This window comes from Mya arenaria, chromosome 1, assembly GCF_026914265.1.
Source record: "Mya arenaria isolate MELC-2E11 chromosome 1, ASM2691426v1".
Lineage (NCBI taxonomy): Eukaryota > Metazoa > Mollusca > Bivalvia > Myida > Myidae > Mya > Mya arenaria.
Window position 1 is genome coordinate 55,625,852 of NC_069122.1, and position 20,585 is coordinate 55,646,436.

Consider the following 20,585-nt stretch of genomic DNA (forward strand, 5'->3'; position numbering starts at 1 on the left):
TGGCTTGATATATCTGAACTATATACAAGTGTATGTAATATATAATTATTTATCAGTACATTGTGTAACAGAGTAAACTGATTCAGCCACATTAAAAATACAGTAGTACTAGTAAATCTTAATTTGTGGTTTGAAATTTTATACTGTATAATTAAAAATGTATGTATTGATTCCATAAGTTAAATTTAAGAATTGTTCTTGATAAGTAATTTGAATTCTCAAATTGACAAGTCATTTCTCTAATATTATGGATTAAATATTTAGATTTATTATTGTGTCACGGTACCGACACCTAGCATGTGTTGAGAAGGTGTGTAAGCGGTCCGGTAGCTCAGTCGGTAGAGCACTCGCCCTGATAGCGAGGGGTCCCGGGTTCGAGCCCCGGTCTGGCTGCACACTTTTCACATCCTTTGACAATTGTTTATTCAGATACTTTTCACCCATGTGTGTGTAGTTGTATGTGCATAGTTTGGTTTTTAAATATGAGATTTTTTTTAACTCTATTCACCTGTAGACATTTTCCATCTGTTGTCCAGTGATCAAGATGGCTGGAAAATGGATGTTCATTTTTTTCTCAAATAGTTGACATGCATTTCATGACCATTTTGGCTGATCTATTGAGAACTATGTTTTACTGTGTAGATATATAGCAAGAAATGAGTAATAGTATGCTGTCTGTAAAATATGCTCATAATCATTTTCTAATTTATTTGTATCAGGAGCTTGCTATTTACATTTCAGTTGATATGCTTTAATGTCTGCTTTAACTTTCAATGCCATAATAAAAGTTGTCTTTGTGAGGCTGAAATGATTAATTTTATAAAATATTTCATTTCAGAGATTTGGTACAAGGAATGCAGTTGTTGTACTGTTTGTGGATTTGTCAGATGTCCATTGGATACCAGAGAGCATGTTCTGTGATTCAAAGGCATGAGGTATTATTGTACTATTATGTTTTCTATTTCATTTCATTTTATGCCAAACATAAAATATTTATTATCTTAACCTTAAGTAAAGACAAACAAAGGAACACAATATAGGTGTGCCAACAAGCGGGGTATTTTATTTTGTATATTCTGACAATTCAATAACATTCACACAGGCACTGATTCCCTGAATAGCCATAACATGGTGAATGGCTCAATGTTCCTATACACAGTGATGAATGCTTCTGCATTGTAGTAATGTCCGGAATCAATGCCACTCACAGCCCTCTACACGAATAAACTCCCATTCGTACGTTGGTAACACAAACAATACCAAACTGAAAAATAAATATGCGTTAATAACACAGAAACAATCATCTATTTGTATATCATTTTTTGTAATAATAATTACACACAAAAAAAAATCAATAAAACACGCTACTAGTGTACAATGACACGATCCTCTCCGTACCCCACTTGCTTATCGAATGATTTCCCAAATCAGTACATAACCCAATACTTGTAATTTCCTCGAGGAAAATGTAAAACTTATATAAACTACAGTACCCTATAAAATCTACCTCACAACCGAATTTTACATTATCAATTCCGATAATAAATACATTTATGTTTTCTATTTCATTTCATTTTATGCCAAACATAAAATATTTATTATCTTAACCTTAAGTAAAGACAAACAAAGGAACACAATATAGGTTTGCCAACAAGCGGGGTATTTTATCGACAGTAAAAGAACGGGTGCGTAAACAACAGTCAAAAGTATATCAATGAATGAAATATACCTAAATTGTATAACAATTCATGTAATCTATAAACCAAGATTAAGAGATACAAATTTCTTAGTGTCATCCGATTCCCTGACATAACGATCTTTTGCATTTTCAGATTTCCATCTGCCATGCCTTTTGAACAATCGTTCAGGGACACCCCCATTAGCAGCCGCCGTAGCACCCCCTGAACGGAAAGAATGAAGCCCATACTTTTCAGGGTTCATGCCCATAAATTTGATTTTTTTTCCAACAAAATTTCCCTGGCTCTACTATACGACATGGGTTTTACACCGGATAATACACATCTTTTTGATTTTTGACAACACATGATATTTCTAAAAATATATTCTGTGGAACTTTCCTCAATACCAACTGTTATAAGATATTTTTCCAAATATGATACTGGACACAACAATGAGTTTGTTCTAGATATTGTCACCGTTTCACCATGACGTAGTTGATCTGTTTTGCTTTTACTTATGAATATTTTAACACAATCTTCAAGAATGGATAAATCTGATCTTTTTATAGAAACCAGTTCATTAAATCTTAAAAAACCTGAAAAACTTATTAGACACATAGTTACAAAACGAATGTCAACCAATGCCTCTGAACTTCCAAAATAGTGTACAATACATTTCATATCTTCTACAGAAAATGCACATTTTTGAACGACAGGTCTAGAATTTTCTCTTATGAGACCATTTTTAGCAAACGTAACTAAATCGGAAGAACACGGATCTTCAAAACCTGCAATTTTATGTGCCCAGGAAATTCCAAAAACAATAGCATTTATTTTTGAAGCTGACGGTTTTGAACCTTTAATAGATACATAGAGTTGTTAATGTTATAAGATATTGGTTGAAAGTTATAAAATTAGATGCTCATAAATATGTTAAAGGTATGTATTCTCATATGTGTAGTTATATTGAAACAAGACCTAATTGTAAATCTTGGGCAAATGATGTATGTTCTTTATTGCAATCTCTAGGCTTTCATTATGTATGATTAAACCAAGGAGTTGGTGATGAAAATATGCTTATATCATTGTTAAAAACAAGACTAAATGATATGTTTATTCAGAATTGGATGTCAGAATTAAATAACTCGTCTCGTGCAAGATCGTATACAATGTTTAGTAATTTTATGTTACAACCTTATCTGACAAATGTTAATATGTACAAATTTAGAAAAGACATGTGTAGATTGAGAGTTTCTTCACATAGACTGTCAATAGAGTCAGGCAGATGGCACAAACCTGACCCAATACCATATATTGATAGAAAATGTTTGTGTTGTTATGTATTAGAAGATGAATTTCATTTTATTTTAGAATGCTCATTGTATAGTGATTTAAGAAAAACTTATATTAGTAAATATTATTGGACTAGACCAAATGTACCAAAGTTTGTTGAGTTAATGCAATCGGACAATGTTAAAGTGAATAGAAATTTAGCTATGTATATACATAAGGCATTTAATGTTAGAAACCAATACCATTATTACTATGAATAATATGTGTTTTTCATGTACACAATGATCTCTCGCTGTCATATACATGTACATAATGCTATATTGTGTCTCTATTATGACATGAAACATGAATATTTATTTATATGATCATTGGTGATTTATTTGACCATTTGATTACTTACATGCATATAATTCTCTATTTGTAAATGTATACTCATGGACATATTGTCTATTGTATTTGTTAATAAACTAATAAACTAAACTATCAATGTCTACCTCGTGGTCACCGTCCAGTAACTCGTGTTATTACTTATTTCAGTCGTAAGTTGAAAGTGTAAATTTTGCATATATTTAATATAAATATTTTATTTTGAAAAGTGAAGTTTATCAAGCGTTAAAATTAAAAACAAAAATGCATTGAAAGACACAGACAAAATCAGAAAAAAAAATGTCAATAATTTTGTTCTAAGCCCTTTGGAATCACAGTAATATACATTGAACAAAGCATTTCTTCAGTATGTGATGATGAACAATATTCCATACTGTGGATCTAAATGACTTAGAACAGAATTCGTTGTATGCTGACAATGATCATTATGTTAATTATTGTTGATTGACTGTGATACATTGACTAGCGTTCTTAATAGATCACCAAGTATCACCATAACTTATTCTAAGACATTGCCAAACTTAATAAATATTTCACCTGGCATCACTAATTCCCACTGTAGTACATTGATTACCTTAATGAATAGATCACCAGGCAGCACCGATTCCCACTGTGGTACATTGACTACCTTAATGAATAGATAGCCAGGCAGCACTATTTCACAATGTGGAACATTGACTACCTAATTGAATTGATCACCAGACAGCACCATTTCCCATTGTGGATTATTGACTACCTTATTGAATTGATCACAAGACAGCACTATTTCCAATTATGTTACATTGACTACCTTAATGAAATATACAGGCAGCATCATTTCCAATCGTGGTACAGTAACCACCTTTATGAATAGATCACCAGGCAATACCATTTGCCATTGTGGTACATTGATTACCTTTATGAATATATCACCCGGCAGCACCAATTCCCACTGTGGTACATTGACTACCATATTGAATTGATCACCAGACATCACCATTTGCAATTATGTTACATTTACTACCTTTATGAAATATACAGGCAACATCATTTCCAATCGTGGTACAGTAACCACCTTTATGAATAGATCACCCGGCAGCACCAATTCCCACTGTGGTACATTGACTACCTTAATGAATAGATCACCTGGCAGCACCATTTCCAGTTGTGTTACATTGACTAAATTATGGATAGATCACCTTGCATCATCAATTCCCACTATGGTACATTGTCTAACGCAATGCATAAATTACCTTGTGGCACCACCTCACAGCTTGGAACATCTACAAACTTAAGCACATACAAGGTATCCCTCAACATTATTTGTACAACTCGGGGGTTGTAGGGGTTTTGGTCATTCTTACGCATTCAACAATCAATAATTATAATACCGGTACATGCATTCATAATTTACCGTTATTTGTAAAATACCGCAGGAATTGGACATCGGTAAAACGAAGTATCTGTGTGTATGTAGCAGAAGACAGGTTTTGTAGGCCACACCAGATCAAAAAATTCCAAAGACTAATAAGCAAAACAGCATAATAAAGAAGGGGAACTGAAATATAAGTGCTCTCTTTTGAAAGATTATCATTGATTTAATAAAGTTTTAATTAATGTATACGTATACTTTCATAAGCTCGTATTAATCGTCACTTATAAGAAACAAATTCTTTAACATTTAGCTATCATTAAAGCATTCACTTGTTCCTCAAGGTTTACTTATGTACAACTATGACCGAATATTTGCCCAATATCTCAAACAATCTTAGTTCCATTATAACAGTATCAGGCTTACCTAATTTATTTAATTTTGACAAAATGTGTACTTTTCTTCTTGTTTACAGTGTTTAGCCATTAAGAAAAACGATACTTGTAATAATCAATAATAATATTACTTTATTTTGAAAATATTCTTATTTAGCTAAATGAAAAAAATATAACTCATTTGGGTTTGCGTAAATTGTCCCACGTTTCAAACAGTTGTGTATGTATGTTTAAGCTGATTGTGTTGAATCTATTTATCCCATCTACTTTGTACGACATAACTTGCCAACACAGCATTTCTGGTAACAGCAAAATCCACAAGCGCCAATACACAACATGGCAGCAATTGCGCAGACTATTGCGGTGACCAGAATCGCCGTTTGAGCAGTACTGAAAAACAAACCATATCATATTGACTTAACGGGGTATTTATGTTGTGTACATTCTTTGAAACTTGTTTTCATATGTGTCAAATTTATTTGATATTGATATCAGCTCTGAAGTACTTTTGGTATAGCTGTGTAAGGACTCAAGTAGTGTTTATAGTGATGTAAGGACATTCATATTTTGTGAAATTGATGTTTAAACTTTTAAAAATGGTTTGAAACTGATCTGAGGACTTAAGTATTAACGTGTTATTCAGGTAAGGAACCTAGTGTTTATATTAAGATTAAGACTGTAGCGTCCAGAATTATGTTGGTAAATTAATATACACGAAACCAGTTTACGTTTACATGTTCAAAAAAATTATTAATGTATTAAACTATATTTCAATTTTTCACTTTCCTTCATATCATTTATAAAGCAAATATGTCTGTTATGACACCCTTGTGTAGAGTGAGTACTGACTGGAACCACTCTTATTATAAACCAACCTTTCGTTGTCCCGAGCCCCATTAGACTGACCATCTGAAACCTCTGAAAACATAAAGGATGGAATGACATATAGTTTGATTGAATTTTGTTCTATCGTTCTTGTGCCTGCTAAAACACAGTGCACGCGGGGGAAAATACTGTTGTGTGTGTGTTTGCCCTTTTTATATCGTTCTGAGGCGTTGAAGTGTTGGCCCCGCCAACAAAACTTCTAGAAACAAAACAATGCAGTATTAACCGCCCTTTCACCCCGCCAAAATAAAAATGCGCCAGGAAAAACAAATATACACTTTACACACTCTTTATGCCATTTTGTTGTTGGTGCGCACATTGCACCAGTTGGAAAACACTGTTTTACCATTCTTTCGCGCTTTTTGTAGCGCCTAGCCATGACATCATAGCGCGGGGAGAAAAAAAAGAAAAAAGGATTAATCGGTTTGGCGCCTGTTTGTGGATATGATTTGCTTGCCTATCGCTAACACACTTAGGTTCCATAAGGTTTGCATTAATCGTTTCGGCGCCCTTTGTATGTTGTTCTGGCGTGTGTTGTAAGTTAGCGCCAAGGCTACACGCAACAAGCGGAATAAAAACGTTTAAAAGCGGATATTTTTTTTCGTCGGCCTTTGTTTGCGTTCCTGGCCTGTTAGCGATTTAGTGGCATCAGGTGGCAGTAATTAAACAATAAAACCTGTTTCCTTAGTTTGTGTAGCCTTTTTTGTCTCTTGATAAGTGTATGCGAATTCTCAAACATTGTGCCAGTATGCACGGTTGCTAACCATTTAAAACTTAAAAACAACTTACTTTATCATTTTTTCATACCAAACGAGCCGATACTTGGTTTCGGCTATAAAAGTCCTTACGGTATTTAATACACTTGCCTTATACAAAGAATGAATATATTTATCACAGAAAGTTTCTAAAAAGGAATTCAAAATCAAACTAAATGCATTATTTTACTTACGCGCACTGACGCCTAAGCAGTAAGAATTCACGAGAATAAATAACAACAGCAGCGTTTCTCTGTCCATTCTGTATCATCGTTGACTATTCCTAAAATATATAAATTAAAAAAAAATGAATACTATTTTTTAAATAACCATTTAGCCGGTCGCCTATATATCAATATTATCGTTGTTCTATCTGGAAGCTGTAAGGGAAAATTTAACTTTTAGTTTTCAACACAAAACCACACCACACAGCCTGAATTTTCAAACGTTTAAAGAAAAACACTCTTAAATCATCAATTGACGACCCTTAATAACAGCTATTGTGGTATAGATTTTCTAATGCTCTATATAACTTTATAACTTCGCTGCAACGTTACATCTTGTACACTTTTTATTTTGCCTGAGATTCCCATATAAACATACAATGAACGACATGACGTCAAAACAAAACATATAATCGAAGATAGTGCTATAATTCAGCTATTTTTTTCGTTTAATACTACTCTCAATAGTTATAATAAATACATACAGTCAAGTACGAAGAACCATTTCAGAATTCCTAAATAGAAACACCGTTTCAAACAGATAATTTGAATGTAATAGAAATAGCATCAGTTAAGTTATTTTTATGAACAGGTGAGATAATGAGTCGTCAACGATACTCGTTTTTGTAACGGTCTTTAAAAAATATCTTAAACACATTGAAATATACTTTATCAAGGATTATTCTGTTTGAAAGAAAAAATGTTCTTCAGCACAAATCCACACATTGTAGCTTATATAATCTTACCGTTTCCAATGATTTTATTTCAAAACCAATTGCAAAATAAAATGTCTTGACCATTTGGATCATCAAGCCGTTTGGCATTGATTACGATGTTTGAAAGATAGTACATATGTACGGGGTTCCGTTTGCGACGTCATATATGTAATTGATGTTAAATTTTACAAAAAAGGACTTTTATTTTTGTTAACTGCAAACGATTGCCTGACATTTTCATGACATATTTTACATATCCGCACAGACTAAGACTTCTTCTTTTTTCTATATAAATATTAAATAAACTAACTTAGATTTTACAAATACCGCCTTGTAAAGCAATGTTACTATTCGCCGTTTTTCCCGAAGGCCGATTTAAACGGTCACGAAATTCACGCGTTTGACGATAGGTAGGGTACCTGTTCATCATTTCCGAAGGCGCTTATTGATTGTTAGTGAAAACGAAAGTAATGAAATTAAAGTACAAATCCTGCCCTTTTAAATGGTGTATAAACGAAAATAGAATTTTCACGCATGAGGGCGCTCTCTTAAAAACAAGAAAACAGCTGTTGTTTTGACTGGTAAATGTATTGTTATTCTTGTCTGTTCACTCGATTTTGCAAATTTCTGACTTTTTTTGTCTAGAAACATGATTCTGAAATAAATTGATGCTTACAGTTAATCCGGAATTAATTTCTTTTAGGTACATGAGGAAGCTTAATTTGACGTTCGGTTGAGCAGTATTTCAGACGTTCACAGCCTATCCGAATATCTTACTCGGTTGGAGGCAGATAATGTTTGTAAGTTTCAATGCATTCTCATTCAAATAGTTATTTAAATATTTGTTCATCTAATGAATAGTGTTATTGTTGTGTTTAAGCTAAAAAAATAAAAAAAATATTATATATTTTTTGAAGTCCAAATGTATCCTTAGTGTACTGTAATTGTTTGTTTCTGAGGCATATTGTTTGTTTTAAATAAAATCAGTGCAAGATTTAAAATGCTAAACCACTATAATTATAAATTGCGTAGCACACAAACAACTATGAGTATGACATTCTTATATTTTATCATTTAAATAAATTCTGATCAGTTTGACTAAGGCTGGATCTTTTAGGTTGATCTTATAACGTTTACTTTTTGTATGTTTATATATACATACTTGTCAGGGACCACTTTTTCGCCCATACCATTTATTTGCCCACCCTGTTTAATTGTTCTTCAACAATTCAAGTATGATTGTTTTTAATACAAATGATACTTTGTGTCCCATTGAAGCTTCTAAATAAGAAAAATACCCGAAAATTAACTATTTATTAGCAATATTGAAAACGCACCATATTTCTTCTAGCGGGGGATTATCTGCTTTTATCACGGTACATAATATAAATTATGTCACCACAAAATACTCGTTTAAACTTTAAACAGAGCAACATGTAAGAATTTATAGAAAATAGAAAGAAATAAGATATTTTGTTGGCAATCAGGAATATTATTTTGAGAAGTTTTTAAATAATAATTTTTCTACAAGTGGGCAAATTATTGGTACAGTTCACTATCATTTTAGTGGATTTTACTGAGTATGTTTGGCACGTGAGTTCACTGGGAATATTTTCATACATTATAAATATCATCATACTGATTTTTTTTTATCAGGAGCTTAACTTTGTTTCTGTGAAATTTAATTCAATAATATTCAGTATTTCTCCAGTTGTTCAAGGAAAATCTTCATTTCTTGGCAAAAAGGGGTCTCTAACCAGTACATTGTATTATCTACTGTAATGTAAAAAAGTGTAAAGATCCTGTAAGCAAATTCATTACATTGTATTACAATATATGAAGTTGGTTATAGTTTTTCTTTAACTTGTATGTGTAAAAACTTGGTTCAGTATCATAATATCTTACATCAACAATACTGATAAAGTATTCTTGAATATATATTACCAGCTTGATTGGCAGATTTCTGCATTGACAAAGAAGTAATAGATATAACTCTGTGTTTTAGAATGAAAATCAATATCTGAACTATATACAAGTGTATGTAATATATAATTATTTATCAGTACATTGTGTAACAGAGTAAACTGATTCAGCCACATTAAAAATACAGTAGTACTAGTAAATCTTAATTTGTGGTTTGAAATTTTATACTGTATAATTAAAAATGTATGTATTGATTCCATAAGTTAAATTTAAGAATTGTTCTTGATAAGTAATTTGAATTCTCAAATTGACAAGTCATTTCTCTAATATTATGGATTAAATATTTAGATTTATTATTGTGTCACGGTACCGACACCTAGCATGTGTTGAGAAGGTGTGTAAGCGGTCCGGTAGCTCAGTCGGTAGAGCACTCGCCCTGATAGCGAGGGGTCCCGGGTTCGAGCCCCGGTCTGGCTGCACACTTTTCACATCCTTTGACAATTGTTTATTCAGATACTTTTCACCCATGTGTGTGTAGTTGTATGTGCATAGTTTGGTTTTTAAATATGAGATTTTTTTTAACTCTATTCACCTGTAGACATTTTCCATCTGTTGTCCAGTGATCAAGATGGCTGGAAAATGGATGTTCATTTTTTTCTCAAATAGTTGACATGCATTTCATGACCATTTTGGCTGATCTATTGAGAACTATGTTTTACTGTGTAGATATATAGCAAGAAATGAGTAATAGTATGCTGTCTGTAAAATATGCTCATAATCATTTTCTAATTTATTTGTATCAGGAGCTTGCTATTTACATTTCAGTTGATATGCTTTAATGTCTGCTTTAACTTTCAATGCCATAATAAAAGTTGTCTTTGTGAGGCTGAAATGATTAATTTTATAAAATATTTCATTTCAGAGATTTGGTACAAGGAATGCAGTTGTTGTACTGTTTGTGGATTTGTCAGATGTCCATTGGATACCAGAGAGCATGTTCTGTGATTCAAAGGCATGAGGTATTATTGTACTATTATGTTTTCTATTTCATTTCATTTTATGCCAAACATAAAATATTTATTATCTTAACCTTAAGTAAAGACAAACAAAGGAACACAATATAGGTGTGCCAACAAGCGGGGTATTTTATTTTGTATATTCTGACAATTCAATAACATTCACACAGGCACTGATTCCCTGAATAGCCATAACATGGTGAATGGCTCAATGTTCCTATACACAGTGATGAATGCTTCTGCATTGTAGTAATGTCCGGAATCAATGCCACTCACAGCCCTCTACACGAATAAACTCCCATTCGTACGTTGGTAACACAAACAATACCAAACTGAAAAATAAATATGCGTTAATAACACAGAAACAATCATCTATTTGTATATCATTTTTTGTAATAATAATTACACACAAAAAAAAAATCAATAAAACACGCTACTAGTGTACAATGACACGATCCTCTCCGTACCCCACTTGCTTATCGAATGATTTCCCAAATCAGTACATAACCCAATACTTGTAATTTCCTCGAGGAAAATGTAAAACTTATATAAACTACAGTACCCTATAAAATCTACCTCACAACCGAATTTTACATTATCAATTCCGATAATAAATACATTTATGTTTTCTATTTCATTTCATTTTATGCCAAACATAAAATATTTATTATCTTAACCTTAAGTAAAGACAAACAAAGGAACACAATATAGGTGTGCCAACAAGCGGGGTATTTTATCGACAGTAAAAGAACGGGTGCGTAAACAACAGTCAAAAGTATATCAATGAATGAAATATACCTAAATTGTATAACAATTCATGTAATCTATAAACCAAGATTAAGAGATACAAATTTCTTAGTGTCATCCGATTCCCTGACATAACGATCTTTTGCATTTTCAGATTTCCATCTGCCATGCCTTTTGAACAATCGTTCAGGGACACCCCCATTAGCAGCCGCCGTAGCACCCCCTGAACGGAAAGAATGAAGCCCATACTTTTCAGGGTTCATGCCCATAAATTTGATTTTTTTCCAACAAAATTTCCCTGGCTCTACTATACGACATGGGTTTTACACCGGATAATACACATCTTTTTGATTTTTGACAACACATGATATTTCTAAAAATATATTCTGTGGAACTTTCCTCAATACCAACTGTTATAAGATATTTTTCCAAATATGATACTGGACACAACAATGAGTTTGTTCTAGATATTGTCACCGTTTCACCATGACGTAGTTGATCTGTTTTGCTTTTACTTATGAATATTTTAACACAATCTTCAAGAATGGATAAATCTGATCTTTTTATAGAAACCAGTTCATTAAATCTTAAAAAACCTGAAAAACTTATTAGACACATAGTTACAAAACGAATGTCAACCAATGCCTCTGAACTTCCAAAATGGTGTACAATACATTTCATATCTTCTACAGAAAATGCACATTTTTGAACGACAGGTCTAGAATTTTCTCTTATGAGACCATTTTTAGCAAACGTAACTAAATCGGAAGAACACGGATCTTCAAAACCTGCAATTTTATGTGCCCAGGAAATTCCAAAAACAATAGCATTTATTTTTGAAGCTGACGGTTTTGAATCTTTAATAGAAACAAGATACAGGCTTACATGGTAATCAGAGGTGGGCAAAGATTTGAAATTATATTTATTACACCAATTACAATACGATTTGAAATAGCAATTATATTGCTTAAAAGTATTTTTTGATTTAGAGGAAATAACTATAGACTTTAAATCTTCATGACAGCTTTTAAGATCTTTAGGAAGGTCTTCACGTGTGTTCCAAATTCCCATCTTAAAGGCATCTGTTAAATGTAAACACAAATGCACATGTAATAACTTCACAAAATAATAAATAATGTTAGCACTAAGAATAAGGCTTTACAATTTTCTGATTTAAACGGAAACTGTCGAGGGAACTTCAAAGTTTTAAAGTCCTCCCCCCCCCCCACTCTCGTCATTATATATTTACATTCTTCGCACACGGTATACAGACTTAATTTCATAAATAAAAGTATAAAACACAAATAAACATAATAATTACAATAATTTCTATATTCTGCAATGCATAAAATAATCCTCGCACTCAGAGTACGACTTCGCAAGTATCTGATACAAGCGGAACTGTCCAAGGAACTAAACATATTATGTTGTACTTCGCACACAGTGTACGAACCTCATTTACATCAGATGTAAATGGTATAAGAAACACACATTTTCAAATAATATCTTTACGTAAGTTATTTTAAAATAACTACGAAATACGATGATAAAAACCTTATTTTCTCATCTCATTCTCATTTCTCATTTTCTCATTTTCTCATTGGTTACATCATTTGTATTTAGAACCGAACTACCAGAACTCTGCTAGAGAACCTTCTAGCACCAAACACAGAAGCATTATTACAGACAAATATTCCCTGTTCTTTGTCAAATTCCATTACGTCAAGAACATAATGTTTCTTGGAAAAATCTGCATCAAACAGAAGAGGCCAGAAAGGTGAGCTTGGCCACTTCGGAACTACCAGCACACCGTGTGCTTGACAAGTCAGCACATGTTAAATAGTCTTGCTGACTAGATAAATAGGAGGTACAAGCCAATTGTTATCATTACCCCAGTTTTGTGTAAAACTGTCAACAGCCTCTGTTTCAAAATCAAAGAACTTCGAATTGTAACGAACTACCTTTCTGTTTTTTGCATTGGCAAATCTGTCAATCGTGAAGGGTCCCCAAATACCATTGAGATATTGAAAGAAATCCAACGTTACCTCCCATTCATCGGTATTTCTGTATTTACTAATGTCATCAGCAATACTATTCAAATCTCTCGGCACCCACTGAATCTCGAGATCTATATTATTGGTGAAACATATACCGAAAATACCTAAAGCCAATTCGTGCAACTCTAACTTGGGACTGCCTACCTTAACTACTTGCACACACGACTGTGAGTCGGAAAACCATTCAACAGCTTTATGAGCAAGCACATCGCCATAAGATCTAAGTGCAAGAAAAACCGCCTTAAGCTCCCTAAAAGTTGAACTTTTTTGACAATCTTCGTCAGACCACATATCATGAAAAATGAAACCTGGACAATTTGCAATATAAGCACCACATGCAAAACCACTAGCATCGCTAAAGACTTTCAACACATCAATGGATGTATCTTTACTCAAAAACCTACAATTGATGTGGTCAATACGATCCATCCAGAACTCAAATTCTGACACACACAAATTGTCAGACGATATAGCAATCCGTCGATCCCAAGAGGGCCTAGACGTAATTTCTACATACAGAAATCTAGTCATGAGTCTAGCGAGATTACCAATAACAGGCATCATGGAAACAATTTTCCCAGTACATTTTGCGAGCTCTCTTGCGCTCACCATAGGCAAGTAACCTGTTACACGGGACAAAACCGTTTTTAAATCTGCAATTCTCCTATCAGGAATACAAATAGAAAATTGTGCACTGTCCCAGAGTAAACCTATCCATTCAAGTCTTTGTACTGGATACCAAACTGATTTTTCTTCATTTACCACAAGACCTGCATCAAATAAACTTTTTCTGACAAATTTAGCATCCTTCGTTGTACTTTCAAAATTCTTGTTAGTACCCCAGCCATCGTCGAGAAACATGACAATCTTAATTGAATTGTATCTCCAATATTTGACAATTTCACGTAATGTTTTAACAAAACAAAAAGGGGCACAACTCAATCCAAACGGAACGACTGAATAACAATAGTATTTTCCGTTTAAACTAAAGCCTAAAAACGTCTGATGCTCTGGGAAAATGTCAATATGATAGTAACCTTTAGACAAATCAAACTTGAAACAAAAGCTATCTTTATCAAAATATTCTATTCCTGTTTTCCAATCTTCAAATGTCATTTTTTCTTTCCAAATACATTTATTTACAATTCTAAGATCTAAAATTAATCTCTTCTTTCCGACAGAATTAATTGACACACTTAAAGGACTCACCACCTATGGAATTGTTTTACTTTCAATAATAAAGCCATTTTTGAGCATGTCACATACAGTTTCCTCAACAAAATCCATATTTAACAATGCCGATTTATTATTGTTTGAAAAGGATTTATCAGGACTTTTCAGAAAGGGGATTTTATATCCGTTTTCTATAGTGTCTACAACATCTGGATTAGCACCAATAGTTTTCCAAAAAGAAACATGTGACTTTAAATTTCCTTTTACACTTATGCCTGAAACTGGACTATACTTGTCTAAACAATGCCTATCAATGTCATTTTCACCCAAACAGTCACTATCATCATGAAAATACTTATCATTGTTGAGGCCCTCCGATGCCGCTCTCTCGTTTGACAGACGACCCGCCGACCAGCTCGCACTCCCGCCGGAAGTGTCCTTTCCGTCCGCAACCGAAACAGATGGCGTTGGTGTTGGCGTTGGACCTCGCTTGGTAAGGGTGGTAGGGGCGAAAAAGCTGCTGTCTATCCCTACCCATGACCATGAATGTCGCTCGATTGGAGAACGCAGGACTGGAGAAGTAGCCTTGGCCGGAAGTCGCTGACGTCACGGTGGCCGTTGGCGGTGGACCAGCGCGGCGAGAAAATGAAACAAAGCTGTTTGAATTATCAGATTTGAGTTTTTTGATTGCCTTGGACTCGGCCTTGCGAATTTTCTTTTCGTCATCACTGTCTGAGCCAATGTCTGGAGTTTCGTACTCCTTAACAGTGGCCCAGCCCCCGGGAGAAGAGTCTGCTAAACGCACAAGTTTGTTTCTATGATTTAGTTTCTTTAATGATTCTTTAGCTTTCGCTTTGGCCGTGTCCAAGTTCTCGCAATCAATAATAGATTGGCAAAGAGAGGAAATGTCCTTATTGAACATGAATTGAATTCTACAGGAAGTGTTCTTGAAACTAGGAATGGTCGGTTTATCCACCGAACTTTTGTTACTACAGAGTTCTTTTTTCAACGTATCTATCTGGGCATCAAAATATTCACGGAACAGACCAAATGCCTGAAACATATCTTCTTTATCTCCCGAGGGCCTACCTTGTTCTCCCTGGCCACGTGGCATGCCAACTCCTCCTTCCGGTGTGTAGCTACGACCGGCCTCCGACTCCTTCCTCATAACACTGCCTTCTGTTTCCGTCCCCCCAAACATAGCCTAGCAGTGGCTTATTAAATTAAATAGCAATATTAAGTATTTAATTTCTAAATTTCCAATGTCCAAGAAAATAAATAGTGTTCACAATAATAAAACACGCTACTAGTGTACAATGACACGATCCTCTCCGTACCCCACTTGCTTATCGAATGATTTCCCAAATCAGTACATAACCCAATACTTGTAATTTCCTCGAGGAAAATGTAAAACTTATATAAACTACAGTACCCTATAAAATCTACCTCACAACCGAATTTTACATTATCAATTCCGATAATAAATACATTTAAGTTTTAAAGATGCAGCTAAACATATATACTAACAAGTGAAAACAAACATGAAGCTGCATCTTTAAAATATCTATCAATGCGGTTAATGTTTTGTATTCAGCACAACGAGTGACAATTAGAACATATGGAAAATCGTTACTCCAATAGCTTTACATTCAATTGTTTCTGAGCAATGAAAGGGAGCACATCTAGTTGTCATACATGTGTACATGTCGGTCAGTCCATCTGTACTTCCCTGCAATTATGTGTGTTCTGCATAACCCAACATTTGGATTATAGTTTTAATTTTAAACTGTTTGACACAGATTAAATAATCAAACAGTTCACCGTTAGGGTCAGAGCCATATATACTTAACAGTAGTGGGTGAAACAAAACTGCAAAAGTTTATTAACACAATAATGAATACATGAACTAATCTCCTAAGTGCTTGCCTCAGTATCTATATTCAAGCCATTAAAAACTGCTAAAAAATGCACTGAATTCTACATTTTGTATCACCATTTTTTCTGGTTTATCTATTTTTATTCAGTTTGTCTGATGTGCTCAGAAATAAGTGGAAATATTGTCATTGCCTATGTGTAGGTGTCATTGTCTTGATATGCTACTCCAAAACATTCAAAATCTTCATATGAGTTTTAGTACACATATTGCAATAATGTTAACTTTGCCGTAACAAAATAACAGTTTATCAAAATAAAATGTTTATGATTTATTTCATTTGCTTTTATTAATACAGTTCTACTAACTACTGAGAGTGTCTTGGATGAACAAAGGGAATATAAAGATGCAATCGCAGAGCTAAAGACAAGATTTCCATGCCTGAAAGCCAGAGACATTGACCCAGCTGAAAGTTAAGACTTTTCGCATTAAACAGATAGAGAAAAGCCCCAAAATGGGATAAAAACCATCAAAAAATGTTTCTGGCTGCTATATTCGGATTTTGAACAAACAAAGACAAAAACATTAGTGCAAATGCCATTGATCAGATACCCAAAATTCAATCCAAAAAGAGCATCATTGCTTATGAAGACAAGCAGCGAAAAGAGATCTGAGAAAGGCAAAACAAGAAACAAAAACAAAACAGAGTACAAAAGTAAGTATTCCCTATAAAATATCAGAGATATTGAGATATATGGACTAATGCAAGTGAATTAGATGAGATGTTGTAGCATATCTCAACAAGAAGCTGCCTATCAATCAAATTATTGTTCACGACCATCTGAGTACAAGCCCTATAATAGTGTTCTAATTTAAAAGTAAAAGAAAAATATATTCAGTAGTCAGTCCAGATCTCAAAAATATTATTACAGTGAATTACACAGAAACAAGAACTCTATAAAGATGAAACTTGAAGAGTTAACAAAGTCAGTCTAAAAAGGCTCAAGAAAAAGATCAAAGAAACTAACTCATCTTGTCACATATTGAATAGTTTGATGTGTATCTTTTTAAAATTTTAATTTTAAAACAAATATTGAATTAATCAAGATGTGTTTGTTGAAGTAACATCAAACATAATGTGCACAAGTCTCACCTGTATAGGGGCTTGAATTCTACCCATTTTGTAAATATTAATTGGTTACTATGGAGAAATTATGTGGTTGCTTTATAATTAATTTCATGTTTTTCCTTTATAATATAATTATTTTAGTTTCTAGTAATTAAAATAGCATCTAATATTGGAACGTTTAGGATATGAAAACAAAAACATCAAAAATGTTTCTGTATTTATGCAATTGGTTGCCATAGCAACACATAGTAACGTATGTGTTTGATCATATTTTGATGTGCATTATGGTTTGTCTGTGAATCTATTTATGAACATTGTTATATTCAATATTAATGTTCAATATAAGATATCAAATGTAATCATACACTTGCAATTCAATAAATAATTTTAGAATTTATGTGATTCTCAATAATCGTTTCTATGGAAACCGGTTTTATAAAAACAAACGAGTCGACTAATAAATACTAACATATAATCTTCAAAGTGTAACTTTGCAAGTAACTCTTATCTGACTGTAGTTTAAACAAAGTTTTGGGTTATTCGTTTTGGTCCTCACTTAGTTTGAATTTTACATGTTCCGAATCTGTTGCTATGGAAACTTGACTGAGACAGTAAGAAACCTTTAGACATAATAAAAGCAAACCTACGAGTGTGGAAATACCTACTAAACATGTTTGTTGCGAAAGTTCATCTACATGTATTCTACATGTAACATTAAAATGTAATGGAATAACAGCCCTATCAAAATGGTGTCGTAAACACTTTATATTATCATGATACATTTGATAACATAATTACCCCGATAACGAAGCTAAAAAATGGCATAACTTTTCACATAGTTTACCGAATTGGACGAAAGAAAAAGTTATGAGTTTATCAAAGAGGGTACTTTAACAATACCTAACGTCATGTGTACTAAAACCACTAAGTTAAAATCACCTGAACCCCCTAACATATGTCAATAAACATACAAGCCCTAAATAGTTTACCTTATAATAACATCATTATATTATCACAATGTGCTGGCTTTGTTTATTATGTAAACAGCGCGTTGTTTACACTTACACTTGAACATGCGCATTTTCCGCTTCATTCAGATAAATATGCCCTTCGTTTGTGACGTATTACTACTAAGGGAAGAAGCCGCGTTGGTTTTAGGAAACAAACACTTAATCGAAAGCTCATGTATTACTGGTTATAGGCAAATTGTACCTGACCAATTTAAAATAGTTTTAATTAACGAAGAATGCTTTTAAATCCCTAAATAATGTATTTGTATTTCGTTTTTTATTTTAAACACATTCACATATTTTATGGTTTCTATACTGACCAACATTAACAACGCATATCAAAAAAGGTTTCGTAGTTTTAACATAAATAAACTGAAAAAGAGTTAATGATAGGTTGTCCGGCGTTTTGTTTATATCCTTTAAACAAGTTATAATAAAACTTCACTGATTCAAGCAGCGTAACACTATTTTGATATTTATTTCACAGTTTAAAACTGAAACCCTCTCTTACGTTTAAACCAAATGTCATCGGTCACAGCGCTTGCTCACAAGCTCAACGACGTCATTTCTAAAACAAAGTAACACTTGATTGCAATTTAACGAGCTTTTACATGAACTACAATTTACTGATGTTGTGTATCCTTTTAGGCATACAATTAAACAAAAATGAAACGCGCCTCGTGAGACATTGCTTTCTATACTCACACGGTGAAAATACACACTGAAACAAACAAATATCAGCTGTGTCTTCAATAAAAGAGTGATGCCCTAAACTTAAAATACTAGTACGTTAAATTATGGCAACATTTCGTGGAATGCATACTCGTATCTTAACTTACGACTTTATTTATTGGGTACGATAAATATACATAAACATAGTTAATAATGACAAAATATACAATACAAGGACAAAACCAGAGCTTTTTTTACTTTACCAATATGATTGTTACGGTCATAATGAACTAAGTAAGAACACCCTGTAGCTTAGAAAGTACCTAACCACTGGCTTGTAGCAATTTGTGATGTACACAGCTGATTCCATAATGGTATACATTCATCAAGGCAATTTGATTGTTTAAACAAGAAGAAAAACATAATGTAAAATAAGTATTTTTTTACGATTAAAATGAACTTGTATATGCTATTCCAATTATTTGTTTAAAATGTATAATACCATAGGGACAATACTAAAAGTGCTGTTAATCCCATGTTATGTTTAGAAATGCTATGAAATAATAATAGTTAATTTGCTCATAGTTTCAAATTGTTTATTATGTTACTATATAATGACTTAAAATAAAGTGATACTCTAACAATAAGATACCATAAATAAACTATTGAATTTTCAACTTACATTCATCAAGTTGATTTATCCAAAGTTTATAAATGCTATGGATGATTTAATTGAGTTAACTCTTCAAACCGCTCATTTTGACATCAAACGATCCACTATTGATCGGTGCATACTTAAACTAGTGATCGTATATCAATCTAGAAAGACAAACAGTCCAATGAATTTAAACATTTTAAAGGCGCATAATCGATTTTGTCAAACATTTATTAGAAATTAATTAACATTGACAAAGATGTAACATAAGTTTGGAACTATATTAAATCACATTTAAGATACATTATGCAATACATTATTGGATGAGTTTTATGGACTTGAAAAAACTGTAAGTTTGATTTTCAACAAGCTGTATTTTAGATCAATTCCAAGTCCTACTGCTGCCTAAAAGCCATTTTGTAATTTGTATCTCCGCTTACGAAATATCTTTCAAACAAGGTTCACTTGTACCTTAGGCACTGTATTTACATTCCTAAAATGCTCTATGCTTTTTACAACCTGAACTAAGAACAAATATTACAATGAATGATCCCTACATACAAATACGTGCCTGAACATCTTGCTTGTTTAAACACTCATTGTGATCGTATCATATTTTATTTATTTCAAATTGTTTATAAAAAA

General features: G+C 33.0%; 1 protein-coding gene and 2 non-coding genes across 4 annotated transcripts; 2 read left to right on the forward strand and 1 right to left on the reverse strand.

Moving 5' to 3' along the window:
• Nucleotides 1-320: 320 nt before the first annotated feature.
• Nucleotides 321-393, forward strand: Trnas-uga (transfer RNA serine (anticodon UGA)). Its single transcript has one exon. It is a non-coding gene; the product is annotated as a tRNA-Ser (tRNA).
• A 5,549-nt stretch (nt 394-5,942) lies between these two features.
• Nucleotides 5,943-20,056, reverse strand: LOC128228604 (uncharacterized). 2 transcript variants are annotated; one of them, XR_008259948.1, is made up of 3 exons: nt 19,968-20,056; nt 6,940-7,028; nt 5,943-6,023 (listed from the first exon to the last, which is right to left on the reverse strand). XR_008259948.1 is itself a non-coding variant. In XM_052940013.1 (3 exons), exon 3 carries the CDS (start codon nt 15,800-15,802, stop codon nt 14,960-14,962), a length of 843 nt encoding a protein of 280 aa, XP_052795973.1. In that variant the 5' UTR covers nt 15,803-15,815; nt 19,125-19,181; nt 19,968-20,015; the 3' UTR covers nt 14,111-14,959. The 2 variants fall into 2 exon arrangements, 1 of the variants encoding a protein (XP_052795973.1); XM_052940013.1 differs by lacking the exons at nt 5,943-6,023; nt 6,940-7,028 and adding exons at nt 14,111-15,815; nt 19,125-19,181 and having other exon boundaries at nt 19,968-20,015.
• Trnas-uga (transfer RNA serine (anticodon UGA)) lies at nt 10,013-10,085 on the forward strand. The gene has a single exon. It is a non-coding gene; the product is annotated as a tRNA-Ser (tRNA).
• Nucleotides 20,057-20,585: the final 529 nt, after the last annotated feature.